This window comes from Pyrgilauda ruficollis, unplaced genomic scaffold (genome assembly GCF_017590135.1).
Source record: "Pyrgilauda ruficollis isolate IOZ18807 unplaced genomic scaffold, ASM1759013v1 scaffold72, whole genome shotgun sequence".
In the NCBI taxonomy this organism is placed as follows: domain Eukaryota; kingdom Metazoa; phylum Chordata; class Aves; order Passeriformes; family Passeridae; genus Pyrgilauda; species Pyrgilauda ruficollis.
The window spans coordinates 332,666-344,959 of NW_024529044.1; the positions used below are offsets into that span (position 1 = coordinate 332,666).

The following is a 12,294-nucleotide window of genomic DNA, read 5'->3' on the forward strand; positions in this document are numbered from 1 at the left end:
TTCCCAGAGCCCTGGGGGTCCCCAGCTGTTCCTGCAGCCCTGGCTGTGCCACAGAGGCCCTTGGCTTGTCCTGCTGCCTCCAAGCTGGGGGCTGCTGCAGGGCTGTGCCCAGCTCCAGGTGAAAATGAGCCTTATCCTCCAGAGGCTTTATTGAGGGCCAGCTTGGCCCTTCAGCTCCTCTGGCTGAGAGCCAAGGCACCAGGAATCCCTCAGTGCTCTGGGGTCAGGCGGTGTTGGCACAGAGGGCAGAGCCTCGTGGTGTCCCCGGGATTTGGGACCAGCCCTCGTGCCCCACAGGAGCACAGCACTGTCAGGGCACAGGTGGGGTCTGAGCCCCACAGAGCACAGCACTGTCAGGGCACAGGTGGGGTCTGAGCCCCACAGAGCACAGCACTGTCAGGGCACAGGTGGCACTCACAGGTGACACTCACAGCTCATTGTGCAGTGGCTGGCACTGGGGGCTCAGTTTCTCCTCCAGGACAGCGTCGGGGGCGCACACCCAGGGGTCCCCCGTGTCCCACTGCCACCTGAGGAGCTGGGCACGCAGCAGCTGCAGGACGCTGGCATAGCGCGGGTCGGGGGCCAGGTTCTGGCTCTCGGTGGGGTCGCGGCTGCAGTCAAAGAGCTCCCAGCGGGCTCGGTAGTAGTACTGCTGCAGGCTCCTGTTCCAGTGCGTCGGCTGCCCCGCCCTGGTGCGCTTCAGCAGGTCCTGGAAGGTGGGTGAGACGTAGAAGTCCTGGTCGATGGGGAAGGGCATCTTGTAGTTGAGGTTGTGGATGAGGCGGAACTGGCGGTGCTGGATGGCTCGCATGGGGTAGTACATGGTCACCTCGTGGTGACTCTGGCTGCTGAAGGCGGTGGCCCAGGGCTGCTCTGACTCCAGGGCTGGCAGGAGAGACTTTCCAGTGAGCTGCACCTGCCTGGTGCCAAAGATGCTGTAAGCAGGGTAGGGAATGGAGAACCAGTCCAGAATGGTCGGCGTCAGGTCTGGAGGGGAGGAAAAGGGTGAGACAGGGACAGGCACTGTGGGAGGAAACTCAGCCCCAGAGAGCAGCAGAAAGGTCCCCAGGGATGGTGTCCCTGCAGGGGACCCTGTCCTGTCCTTCCTCCTCTCCCTTCCCTGCACTGGCCCTGCCAGTGCTGAGGGCTCGGGGCTGCCCCCAGGGACAGGACCCTGAGTTTTGGTGCAGGGAGGGTGGGGAGCAGCACACCCCGCTCCAGGCACAGCTGTGCTGCCTCCCTCCCTCCCTCAGCACTTACCCAGGAGGCTGGCGAAGGCCAGGCTGACGTGCCCCCAGCGCTGGGGGTGCTCGGGGGAGGAGAGGAGCAGCGGCTGGGCGGTGCCCGAGCGGTAGAGGTTGGTCCTGCCCCCGGGGAAGGGGATGCCGTTGTCGGACGTGTAGATCACCAGGGTGCTGTTGAGGACGCCGGCGCGGCGCAGCTCCTCCAGGACCAGCCCGATCCCTGTGAGAGCAGGGGCAGAGCTCAGCGGGGAGGGAGAGAGGAGCTGCAGAGCTCAGCCCCAGCCTGGCCACGGCTCCCACCTTGGTCCATGCGGCCAATGGTCGTGTACTGGGCAGCCAGGTCCTCCCGGGCAGCCGGCGTGTCCGGGACAAAGGCAGGGACCTAAATGGAGACAGGGAAAGGGACACGTGGCTGACACAGGCCCCTGTGCCTTCACCAGCTCTTGCTGTGACACTGGGGGCAGTGACAAGGTGGGGGCCAGCCCTGGTTCCATCAGACGCTGCCATCATGTGCAGTCCCAGAGAGCCCCACACATTCCCACAGGTTCTCACCTGCACTTGCTCTGGGCTGTAAATCTGTGGCTTCCAGTCAGGGATCCAGCCCATCCCGCTCTCTCCATTGCCAAACTTCTCACAAAAGGCCCCATACTGGGGCTGGGAGTGCCCACAGCGGTGAGGGTCGTGGAAGGCAACATAGAGGAAGAAAGGCCTAGGGATGGAAAAGGGGGGTGTGAAGGTGGTGAAGCAAAGGACTGCCCAGAGACCTTCCTGAGCTGTGCCACGGCAAGCTGAGGTCAGGGCTCCCCCCACCTCATCTGGATATGGGGGGACTCAGGGACAAGGGGCCCCTTCCTGTTTGTGACCAGCTGGGCCACGGGGACGCATCTTCAGTGCAGCCATTCCCAGGACAAGGGGGCAGTCTCACCTCTCATCCTGGCTCTGCAGGAAGCGCCGGACGAGCACCTTGATCCGGGTGATGTTTCTCCCAACCTGTAGGACCGAACTGTTCTCCTCTGTGTAGGCAAAGTCAAAGGGGTACACAGCCCCCGGCCTCATGTGCTTCTTCCCAATTATCCCTGTGAGAATGCAGACAGGTGCTGTGGAGGAGCAGTGCAGGCGGGATGGGGCTGCTGCTGTCTCCTCTCTGCAGGGACAGCCACAGGTCCAGGGAGCTCTGTCATTGGGGTTTGGTTTGGTGCTCCCTGCCTGTCTCATCTCCTGCCTGTCCCATCTCTCTACTTGTCCCATCTCTCTACCTGTCCCAGCTCCTGCCTGTCCCAGCTCTCTACCTGTCCCATCTCCTGCCTGTCTCATCTCCTGCCTGTCCCATCTCTCTACCTGTCCCAGCTTCCTACCTGTTCCAGCTCCTGCATGTCCCAGCTCCTACCTGTCCGGATGCCTGCGTGGCTGAGCAGCAGGGGCAGGCTCCGCACGCCGTCGAAGGAGTTGAAGTGATGCACGTCCTGGTGCAGCCCATACATCCCGTTCTGGTGCTGTGGGGACAGGGCCCGGTCAGACTAGGGCTGCCAGCCCAGCTCCAGAACACGTCCAGCCGTGCCCGTGACTCCTGCTGTGGGCTGGCAGCCCCGGCCCGGCGCAGGCAGGTGCCCCTACCTGGGGTAAGCCGGTCAGGATGCTGGCCCGGCTCGGGGAGCAGCTGCTCACGGAGGTGAAGGCGTTCTGGAAGACCAAACTGCGTCGGGCCAGTGCATCCAGGTTCGGCGTGCGGATGGCTGAGTTGTTGTAGGCACCGCTCTCGAAGCCGCCGTCATCAGCTGCGGGACGGGCGCGGGGTCAGCCCGGGGTGTCCCTGAGGTCAGCCCGGGGGTGTCCCTGACCGGGTGCGGGATCAGCCCGGGGGTGTCCCTGACCGGGTGCGGGGTCAGCCCAGAAGGCACTGATGACACCGAGAGCATCCCCGGGCTGCGGGTGACCCGGGCGGTACTGCGGAGGGGATGCAGCGGAGCCCGGGACCGTCCCTCCCTCCCAGCCGCGGGATGCCCTCAGCGCCGAGCCCCGGGCAGGGGGGGCCGGGCCGGCTCCGGGGCCGGGCCGGGCCGCACTCACCCAGGAGCAGCAGCACATTGCGGGCCGGGGCCGCGGCTCCGCCGGGCCGGAGCACGCCCAGCAGCAGCAGCAGCAGTGCCCAGGGCCGCATGGCACCGGTACCGACAGCGGCACCAGCAGCGGGGCTCGGCGGCTCCTCCGGCCGCCCCGGCTCCTCCTCACCCCGGTCACATGAGGCGCCCCGGCCGCTCAGATCCGGCTCGGGCGGAGCCGTGGGCTGTGCCGGGCTGGCACCGGCGGCTCCGCGGGGTCCCGCTCCGCCCCGCTCCGGCCCCGGTACCGACCGCGGCCCCGCGGGGTCCCGCTCCGCCCCGCTCCGCCCCGCTCCGGCCCCGGTACCGACCGCGGCCCCGCGGGCTCTCGGCCATGCCGGGGTCGCGGTGTCCGCGCCCGGCGCTGCCGGTGCTGCGCTGGCTCCCGCGGTACTCCCGGGCGTGGCTGCCGCTGGACCTGCTGGCCGGGCTGGCCGTGGGACTGACCGCCGTGCCCCAGGCGCTGGCCTACGCCGAGCTGGCCGGGCTGCCGCTGCAGGTGGGTGCCGGGACCCGCGGACCTGCCGCTCCCCGGGCTGCCTCCGGCCAGGGTGATCCCGCTCCCGGCCAGCCCGGCAGTGTGGCGGGCAGGGCCGGGCTGGCCTGCTTGACCGAGGGCTGGAGCCGTGCAGTCGCCCATTTCCCGGGCAGGATGCCATGCGTGTGCCAAGGGCCCTGGAGTGACCCGAGATCAGCCCAGCCCTCCCAGTCCGGGAGGTGTCCGGCCTCTCCCGGCTCCCAGAGCTGTGCCAGTGCCCCTTCTGTCCCCCTGCAGTACGGCCTCTATTCCTCCTTCATGGGCTGCTTCGTGTACTGCCTCCTGGGCACGGCCAAGGACGTGACGCTGGGTCCCACGGCCATCATGTCCCTGCTGGTCTCCTCTTATGCCTTCCACCAGCCCGTCTATGCCGTCCTGCTCGCCTTCCTCTCTGGCTGTATCCAGCTGGCCATGGGGCTCCTGCGCCTTGGTGAGATGCTCTTGCCATGCACTGATGTGTTTAGGATCTTGCTGCACAGCCTCTAGTTGTTCCTTCCTCCTCTCTGCTCTCCGGGACACTGGGACTGTCCTGCTGTCCCACTGGGGTCAGGATCATGCTCACTGCCTCCCATCCCATGCAGGATTCCTTCTGGATTTCATTTCCTGCCCTGTCATTAAGGGGTTCACATCAGCTGCTTCCATCACCATTAGCTTCAACCAGGTCAAGGTAGGATCTGCCCTGTCCTGGCTGCCTCTCTAGATCTCTCCTAGTGCTGTGCACCTGGGATATTTAGCACCGGGCTGGGCCATGTGCTTGGTGCTGGGGGAAGGAGCCCCGAAGGGGTCCCGAGACCCCCTGCCAGCGGTTCTGCTTGTTCCCTGAGTGCTGTGCTCGGAGCAGACCGAGCTGAACACACCCTCTGCTGGTGACCAGCTGGTGGCATCCAGGACACCAGTAAAACCAGGACACGGGATTGGTCACTTGCAGGAGGCACTGGGCAATTCTCTGGCACGATGGGTTTGCAAATTTGGAAACTGGGGGTGGTTTGCAGCCCGAGCAGCCCCTCGCTGGCCTGGCAGGGTCCTGAGGCTCTGCTGGGCTGCCACACTTCCTTTGTGGTTAACCCAAATCAGAGCCTCTGGCAGCAGCTCCAGGCTGGTGTTGGCTAATGGCTGTGGTCACGGGGCCGGCTGTCAGCACGCCTTGTCTGCCTGCACAGAACATCCTGGGGCTGCAGGCCATCCCGAGGCAGTTCTTCCTGCAGGTCTACGAGACACTCCGGAGGATTGGAGAGACCAGGTCAGCACCACCCTGCCCTGCAGCTGCTGTGCTCCCATCTTTTGGTCACAGCTTGGACTGATTTCTGGCTGTGAAACAATCGTCCTGCCCTGGGCTTTGTGGGAGCTCTCACAGCGTGTTTGGGGTGGCACTGATGTGCCTCTTGCAGGGCTGGGGACGCTGTGCTGGGGCTGAGCTGCCTGGCAGCGCTGGCCGGGCTCCGGGCCATGAAGAGCCACCTGCCCCAAGCTGCCCCCACAGAGCCACTGGCTGTCAGGATCAGCTACCTGATTGTGTGGATCTCTGCCACAGGTGTGTCAGCTGTCCCCTGCCCTGTCCCCTCCCACGGCTCATCTCTTTGGGTCAGGGAAAACAGAGCCTGAAACGGGGGAAGCCCAGGCTGGCAGGAACCAAGAGCTGGAGGTGGGGCAGGGAGGACAATGTCCCATTGCTCCTGCCACCGTGCCCCTTCCTAAGGCTGGGAATTCCCCCGCAGCTCAGATGCCCATCTCCTGCCCCCCTCCTGCCCTGGGCTCCGGGCACGTTTCATGGCTGCTCTCTCCACTTTGGCAGCACGCAACGCTCTCGTTGTCCTGTTTGCTGGCCTGGTGGCTTACTCCTTCCAGGTGCTGGGCTCCCAGCCCTTCAGGCTCACGGGCAGCATCCCCCAGGGTCTGCCAGCCTTCCAACCACCACGCTTCTCCCTGGCAGCGCCCAACGGCACCGTCCCCTTCCAGAGCATGGTGCAGGTGGGTGCTGGCAGCTCCCCAGGGGCTGCTCTGCTCCCCCCTGCGTGTGCTGGGTCCCAGCCCCCCTGACTGGATCCTTCCTGCCAGGACATGGGGGTCGGGCTGGCCGTGGTGCCGCTCATGGGGCTGCTGGAGACCGTCGCCATCGCCAAGGCTTTTGGTAGGGCTGAGCCAGGTCCTGCCCTGTGCTCTCAAGGGGTCTCTGTGGGGGCTCGGGGTGCTGGGGAGGGGTCTCTGCAAGGGCTTGGTGTGCTGGGCAAAGTGCTGTTCCTTTTGGGGCACTGGGGGGGACTGGGCTCTGGTTCATAGCATGGGCTGGCAGGAGGGGTCCTGTGGGGTGCACAGCTGAAATCTGCCCAGGACTTGAGCGTTGTCTTGGGGTGCTCCTGTGCCCGAGGGGTGCCAGGACAGGGCCCACACTGTCCAGTCACTGCTGGTTCTGCTCCCTGTGTGTGGCAGGTGCCTGTGCAATCCTCAGGCCAATGCCAACATCTCCTTTCAGCCTCACAGAATGGTTACAGGATTGACCCCGACCAGGAGCTGCTGGCTCTGGGTAAGAGTTGCTTGCTCAGGAGGGTAGGGGGGGCCTGGGTGTCCCACAGCCCCTGGGCTGCCTGAGATCCTTATCTGGGCAGTCCTGCCTCCACCTGAGCTTCTCCCTTCCTTACCTCGCATGTTGTCCCCACCCCAGGCGTTCTCTCAGCTCAGGAATTTCCAGAGCAGGCTGAGTCACTCCTGCACGGTCACAGCGGGGACACAGAACAGCAGTGCCCCCCCAGCCCCTGTCCTGGGGACACAGAACAGCAGTGCTCCCCCAGCCCTCTCCTTTGTCTCCTCAGGTGTTGCCAATGTCCTGGGCTCCTTTGTCTCCTCGTACCCGGTCACGGGCAGCTTTGGCCGGTGGGTACCAGGAGGGGGAGCCGGGCACTCGCTGGGGCTGCGTGCTGAGGGAGCTCTGCAAGATCCTGAGTGGAACACTGTGCTGTCCCCAGTGGGTCCCTGAGCTCGAGTCCTGGTCCCCAGCAGCCCACCTTGGTGGCTGGGCTATGCATGTGTCCTGGTGTTCACCTTCCCGTTGTTGAGGGTCACCTCCCTTCCTGCTGTGCAGTCCTGGAAGCCGGGGCTTGCTTGTGTTCCTCCCTGCCAGGGCAGGTGGTTCTGCTGGGTGGGGTCTGGGCAGGGGGCAGGAGCAGCCCCCAGCCCCCAGCCCTGCACAGCCTGGCACAGGTGGGTTTGTGTTTCAGGACGGCGGTGAATGCTCAGTCAGGGGTCTGCACCCCCGCGGGAGGGCTCGTCACAGGTACAGCCCTGCCCTGCCCTGGGGACCCTGGGTGCCAAGGACCCCTGGGTGTGGGGTACCCCTGGGTGTTGGGACCCCTGGGTGCCAGGATCCCTAGGTGTTGGGGATCCTTGGCTGTCATGTACCCCTGAGTGTCAGGTACCCCTGGCTGTGGGGTACCCCTGGCTGTCAGGTGCCCGTGGCTTAGGGTCCCTCTCCTGCAGGTGCCCTGGTCCTGCTGTCCCTGGCATACCTCACCTCTCTCTTCTATTACATCCCCAAAGCAGCGCTGGCTGCTGTCATCATCTCGGCCGTGGTGCCCATGTTCGACGCTGGCATCTTCCGGACGCTCTGGCGGGTTAAGAGTGAGGGCATCGGTGGGGAATGGGCAATCCCCCGGTCCAGCCATCCAGGAGCCACTCTGGCAGTCACACCTGCCCCCCTGAGCTGGGACTGAGGCCCCTTCTCAGCTCCCCCTGCCCCACTCACACAGCCCAGGTCTCCTCTCCAGCTCTACCCCAGGTTTCCCATAGCGGAGTCTCAGACATCCAGATCCTTAAAATCAGTTAATCACGGTGCCATAACTAAATAACAGAATGACAGCTCCAGTTGAGTGTTTCTGGGAGCCAGAATGAAGGAGCCTGTGAGCTTTTATCCTCTCACAGACATACAAAGTCTGGGGATGGTCTCTGAGTGTCCCAATCAGGGTCTCAGTGTCCCATCACTTTCTCTTTAGTGCCCATCATGTGGCTGCCCAGGGTTCCTGGGTCCTTTGTCATGCAAAGGGGACAGTTCACGGCCCCTCCCAAGGGCTCCCACCCAGAGCTCCACCTGCACGGAGTGGATTCCTCAAGACCCGGGTGCAGCCAGGTTGTGCCAGCAGAGCTGGCACTGCCACCGAGTGCCCTGTGGCACCAGGACCAGCCACAGCTGAGCCTGGCTTCTCTCTCTTGCAGGGCTGGACCTTGTGCCCCTCTGCGTGACGTTCCTGCTCTGCTTCTGGGAGGTGCAGTATGGAATCGTGGCTGGGGTGCTGGTTTCTGGGGTTCTCCTGCTCTACTCCATTGCCAGGCCCCCAATAAAGGTGAGCTTCTCCCCTGCCCTTGTATTGGTGTTCCCAGCTTTACTGAGATGGAGTAACTGAGAGGCATTTTAAAGGATTTATTCCATTATCATCCTCGATGAAGGGTGAGACATAAGAGATGGAAAACTCAATGCCATTCCATTAGAAGCCGACCCATTTCCTGATTACAATACATTATAAATGTCCTCCAGCCTATTAGCTTTTGCCACACAATGCTGCTATTACTTCTAACACCAATCAGTTATATTTTTACCCCACGTAATGCTACAGTGCATCTTTCACAGTTCTAATTCTCTAAAATATCTGGTCTTTTTGCAAGGCCATCGTTTGAAACTGGTTGAAACTTGTTTCCAGTTCAATCTCTCTCTCAACAATGTCATCTCTATTCCATGGCCTTCCTAAGCCAGCACACCTTATCTCAGAGTTTGCACTCACTTGTACAAGACTGTGTGAGCTTTCTGTCAGGTTTTGAGAATTCCTTACAAATCCATTTCTCACACCCTTGGATGTGGCAGGGCCAGGGAGCTGGGAGGGGGCTCCTGAGAGCAGGGACGTGCTGGGGTGCAGGATGCTCCTGACCTGTTCTTGCTGTCCCCAGTCTACCACGGGCACAGCACAGGGACCCCTTTCAAAGAGCAGGAGGAAGGGAATATCCTCAGACTGGAGAGCAGGACAGGGAGGCATCACTGCCCTGCCTTGCTGACACTGGGCTGTGTGCAGGAGGGTTTCCCTGAGGGATGGGGCCTCCTGCTCCTCCCAATCCATCCAGGAGGGCAGGGATAGCACGGGCAGTTGTCCCTGCCTGGGAATGTCACAGCCCTGAGCTCCTGTGGCTGTCCCTGCCTGGGGAGGTCACATCCCCTGAGCTCCTGTGGCTGTCCCTGCCTGGGAATGTCACAGCCCTGAGCTCCTGTGTCTGTCCCTGCCTGGGGAGGTCACAGCCCTGAGCTCCTGTGGCTCTGTCCCTCCACAGGTGTCAGAGGGGTCCGTGCTGCTGGTGCAGCTGGGGAGCAGCCTGCACTTCCCAGCTGTGGAGCACCTGAGGGACATGGTGTGCAGCCGTGCTCTGGCAGGTACAGTGCTCCTGGGCTGTACTGGGGACACGGCTGTCACCGCCTCCATCACTCTGCTGTGGGTGGCAGGTGCTGCCAGGCCCAGGGACTGCAGGTGTCAGCAGTGACAGCACAGCTGTGCCACCCTGCCAGCCCTGCCCTGGCTCTGAGGGCTGTGACCCCTGGGCTGCTCATTTCTGGACTTGTTGGGACATGCCCTTATGCTCTTCCAGCAGCATCTCCACCAGGCTCTGTGGTGCTGGACTGCAGCCACGTCAGCAGCATCGATTACACGGCAGTGCTGGGGCTGGCAGAGCTGCTGCAGGAGCTGCACAGGCATGGCCTCTCGCTGGCCTTCTGTGGCCTGCAGGTGTGTGGGACCTTGGCCATGCCACCCTGGCACTGGGAAGGGTGTGGGTGTGGCTGATGGGCTCAGCCTAGCTGCCCTCCCGGGCTCTGTGCTGGCCTCTCCTCAGGTGGCACCATCACCATCACGAGCACCTTCATCTCACAGGGCTGGGGGTGCTGGGATGGCTGGGGGCTCTGCCCTGGGGATTGGGGAGTGGCCAGCAATCCCCCAGCCCAGGTTTCTCTGCCCTCAGGACCCCGTTCTCCAAGTGCTCCTGTCTGCAGACTTGGAAGGATTCCAGCATTTCCCCAGCTGGGAGGAGGCAGGTGAGGCTCTGGGCTGCTCTCCCAGCACGGGGTGAGTGTGGCTCTGGAGGATACTGTGGGGATCTGACCTGTCCAGCTGCAGAGCAGCAGTGTGGGGCTGCAGGGGCTCCTGGGAGGGTGAGCTGGAGCCCCTCCCAAGAATTGGGTCTCCCCAGCCTTGGGGATTCGTCGTGAGCTCTGGTGGTGCAACCCAGCAGCAGCTCAGCACCACAGAGCCCTTCACTCCCCCTGCAGAGGGGTGGGACAGAAGCAGAGAAAAGAGAAAACTCTTGGTTTGATGAAGGCAATTTAGTAGGACAAAAAAGAAAATGAAAATTACAATAACCATAAAGGAATATCCAAAGCCAGTGATGCACAGAGTGCTTGCTCACCACCCTCTGAGCCATGCCCAGCCAGCCCCTGAGCAGTGACCCTCACCCCTCGGCCAAATCCCCCCAGTGCTTCCTTCAGCACCATGCCCTGTGCTCTGCAACATCCCTCTGGGCACTGGGGCAGCTCTCCTGGCTCTGCCCCCTCCCAGCTCCTCGCTGCCTGGGCAGCCTGGGACCTGAGAAGTCCTTGGCTTAGTGTAAGCATTGCTCAGCAGCAGCTGAACCACCAGGCTGTTATCAACAGGAGCCTCATCCTGAATCCAAACACAGCTCTGAACCAGCTCCTGGGAAGAAAATTCCCTCTGTCCCAGGCAGAGCCAGGACATGAGCCTTGCCTTGACTCTGCTTCCCCCCTCCTGTCCCAGAGCGGTACAGGGCACTGGAGCTGGGGGGCAGCAGGGCAGAGCCCCTCACCAGCACTGCTGAGAGCACCGGGCTCATCCAGTGAGACCAGTTTGGGCTGAACGTCCTCCAGTGACACCAGCACCCTCCCTGGGAGCCAGCTGCCTCATCCTGGGCACGGGGATGGACTGTCCCCATGTCCCACAGTGAGATGGACAGAGCAGCACCAGCCCAGCCCCACATGGGCTGTGGGACATACCTGTTCCTTGTCACAGTGACCAGTGCAAAGCCATCCTTCCTCCAGGGAGCTGCTGACATTTTTTAAACGACTGTTTTAATTCTGGACCTTTTTCATGTTCTGGGCCGCTCCAGTGGTGACACAGGGTGAGCTCTCAAAGCTGTTTCAGGGCTGCTGTTCTGCCCTCCAAGTGGACACGGGGGCTCAGCCTCCAGCTCTGGGAGAGGGAAAACGTCTGGGATTGTGCTCCTTACTGATTTTTATCCTTACCTTTTTTATCCTTGTCTGTGGGGTGTTGTGCCAAACACTGCCCTGGGTCAGGGCTGGGCTGTCACCCTGGGCCCTGCCGAGGGGACAGGCAAGGTGACACCAGGCTGTGTGATGGGGACAGCACCTGGTGGGGCTGGACAGGATCAGGAATTCAGTTCCCTGAACGGCCCTCAGCTGACAGCGACGGTGTAATAAATCAGAAACTGCTAATGAGTCAGTGTGATCTCTGCCTTCCGGAGGGAAAGCTTTTTCCTTTTGTGTGGGAAGGGGAGTTATCTTCTGGGTGCTGCTGAGCGTGCCGGGGAAGAGAAACCGAAAACAATCTGGGGCAGCGCGGGTGAGCGGAGCCCGAGGGCACGTCCTGCACAGCTCCTGCTGCCGGAGGTGCTGGAAGGGCGGCACGGGTTCCCGGGAGCCACACACCTGCCCAGGAATCATACACCTGCCCAGGAATCACACACCTGCCCAGGAATCACACACCTGCCCAGGAATCACTCACCTGCCGGGGCTCCGGTCCTGCCCTGCAGTGCACTGAGCTGTGAGTTCCTTGCTGCACCATGGGGGTGCCGGGAGGGGGAAAACGGGGCCATGGGGGTAAAACGGGCTGGTTGTTTAGGAATGTGTGTGCGCTCAAACCTGTGTGAGCACTGCTGGAGGGCAGGGCTGCTGCGAGCCCGTCTTCGGCTCGCTCCTGGTGGGCTCCGGGATGGGGCACCAGCCGTAACCCCACTTTTGACTGCGGAACCCGCTTTTGGTTGTCGGGAGCAGCACAAAGTGCTCTCCGCCACACCTGCCCTCACTGCTGCTGCAGGACTCCTGCACCGGGCTGGTGGGTGGGGGATGCTCGGGGGGTACCGGGGGGGCACCCCGGCCGGGCTGGCGCGGCCAGACGGGGCGGGACCCGCCGAGAGCCGCCCGGGGCCGGGATTGGCCGGGGCGGGCCGGGGCTGGGCGGGGACCGCGACTGCGAAAACGAAAGTTGGCGGCTCGGCGGAGAAACGAAACTTGTCCGGGCGGGACTCGGCGGGAAGAGCGGGCGCTGCAGGTGCAGGTGCCCGGTCACTCGGTGAGTCGCGCTGCCGGGGCGGCGAGTGGCGGCACGGGGCGCCGGGCCTGGGGGGATCCGGTGCGGGC

General features: G+C 63.1%; 3 protein-coding genes across 4 annotated transcripts in view; 2 read left to right on the forward strand and 1 right to left on the reverse strand.

The window, feature by feature from the left end:
- Positions 1–131: 131 nt before the first annotated feature.
- SGSH (N-sulfoglucosamine sulfohydrolase) lies at positions 132–3,458 on the reverse strand. Its single transcript, XM_041485729.1, has 8 exons — positions 3,312–3,458; positions 2,859–3,019; positions 2,632–2,737; positions 2,170–2,320; positions 1,797–1,953; positions 1,545–1,626; positions 1,261–1,464; positions 132–987 (listed from the first exon to the last, which is right to left on the reverse strand). The coding sequence occupies exons 1-8, from the start codon at positions 3,400–3,402 to the stop codon at positions 428–430; spliced, it is 1,512 nt and encodes a 503-aa protein (XP_041341663.1). The 5' UTR covers positions 3,403–3,458; the 3' UTR covers positions 132–427.
- A 143-nt stretch (positions 3,459–3,601) lies between these two features.
- Positions 3,602–11,364, forward strand: SLC26A11 (solute carrier family 26 member 11). Of its 2 annotated transcripts, XM_041485727.1 has the most exons (16): positions 3,604–3,842; positions 4,119–4,311; positions 4,463–4,548; positions 5,042–5,121; positions 5,270–5,412; positions 5,674–5,849; positions 5,937–6,009; positions 6,352–6,402; positions 6,689–6,749; positions 7,094–7,149; positions 7,353–7,493; positions 8,085–8,212; positions 9,186–9,285; positions 9,501–9,634; positions 9,867–9,939; positions 10,676–11,364. In XM_041485727.1, exons 1-16 carry the CDS (start codon positions 3,678–3,680, stop codon positions 10,756–10,758), a joined length of 1,743 nt encoding a protein of 580 aa, XP_041341661.1. In that variant the 5' UTR covers positions 3,604–3,677; the 3' UTR covers positions 10,759–11,364. The 2 variants fall into 2 exon arrangements, with proteins under 2 accessions (XP_041341662.1, XP_041341661.1); XM_041485728.1 differs by lacking the exons at positions 9,186–9,285; positions 9,501–9,634 and having other exon boundaries at positions 3,602–3,842.
- A 757-nt stretch (positions 11,365–12,121) lies between these two features.
- RNF213 (ring finger protein 213) overlaps positions 12,122–12,294 on the forward strand; it is a 47,928-nt gene continuing 47,755 nt past the window's right edge. The window contains exon 1 of the mRNA XM_041485671.1: positions 12,122–12,226. The gene's annotated coding sequence lies outside the window, so the exon portion shown is untranslated. The remainder of the gene's footprint in view (positions 12,227–12,294) is intronic.

Coding starts and splice junctions, on each gene's coding strand:
- SGSH (XM_041485729.1), bottom strand. CDS start 3,402: ATGCGGCCCTGGGCACTGCTGCTGCTGCTGCTGGGCGTGCTCCGGCCC. Junction 3,020..3,311: donor CAATGTGCTGCTGCTCCTGG/GTGAGTGCGGCC, acceptor CCCGTCCCGCAG/CTGATGACGGCGGCTTCGAG. Junction 1,627..1,796: donor ACAGCCCAGAGCAAGTGCAG/GTGAGAACCTGT, acceptor GTCTCCATTTAG/GTCCCTGCCTTTGTCCCGGA.
- SLC26A11 (XM_041485727.1), top strand. CDS start 3,678: ATGCCGGGGTCGCGGTGTCCGCGCCCGGCGCTGCCGGTGCTGCGCTGG. Junction 3,843..4,118: donor TGGCCGGGCTGCCGCTGCAG/GTGGGTGCCGGG, acceptor GTCCCCCTGCAG/TACGGCCTCTATTCCTCCTT. Junction 9,286..9,500: donor GTGCAGCCGTGCTCTGGCAG/GTACAGTGCTCC, acceptor CTCTTCCAGCAG/CATCTCCACCAGGCTCTGTG.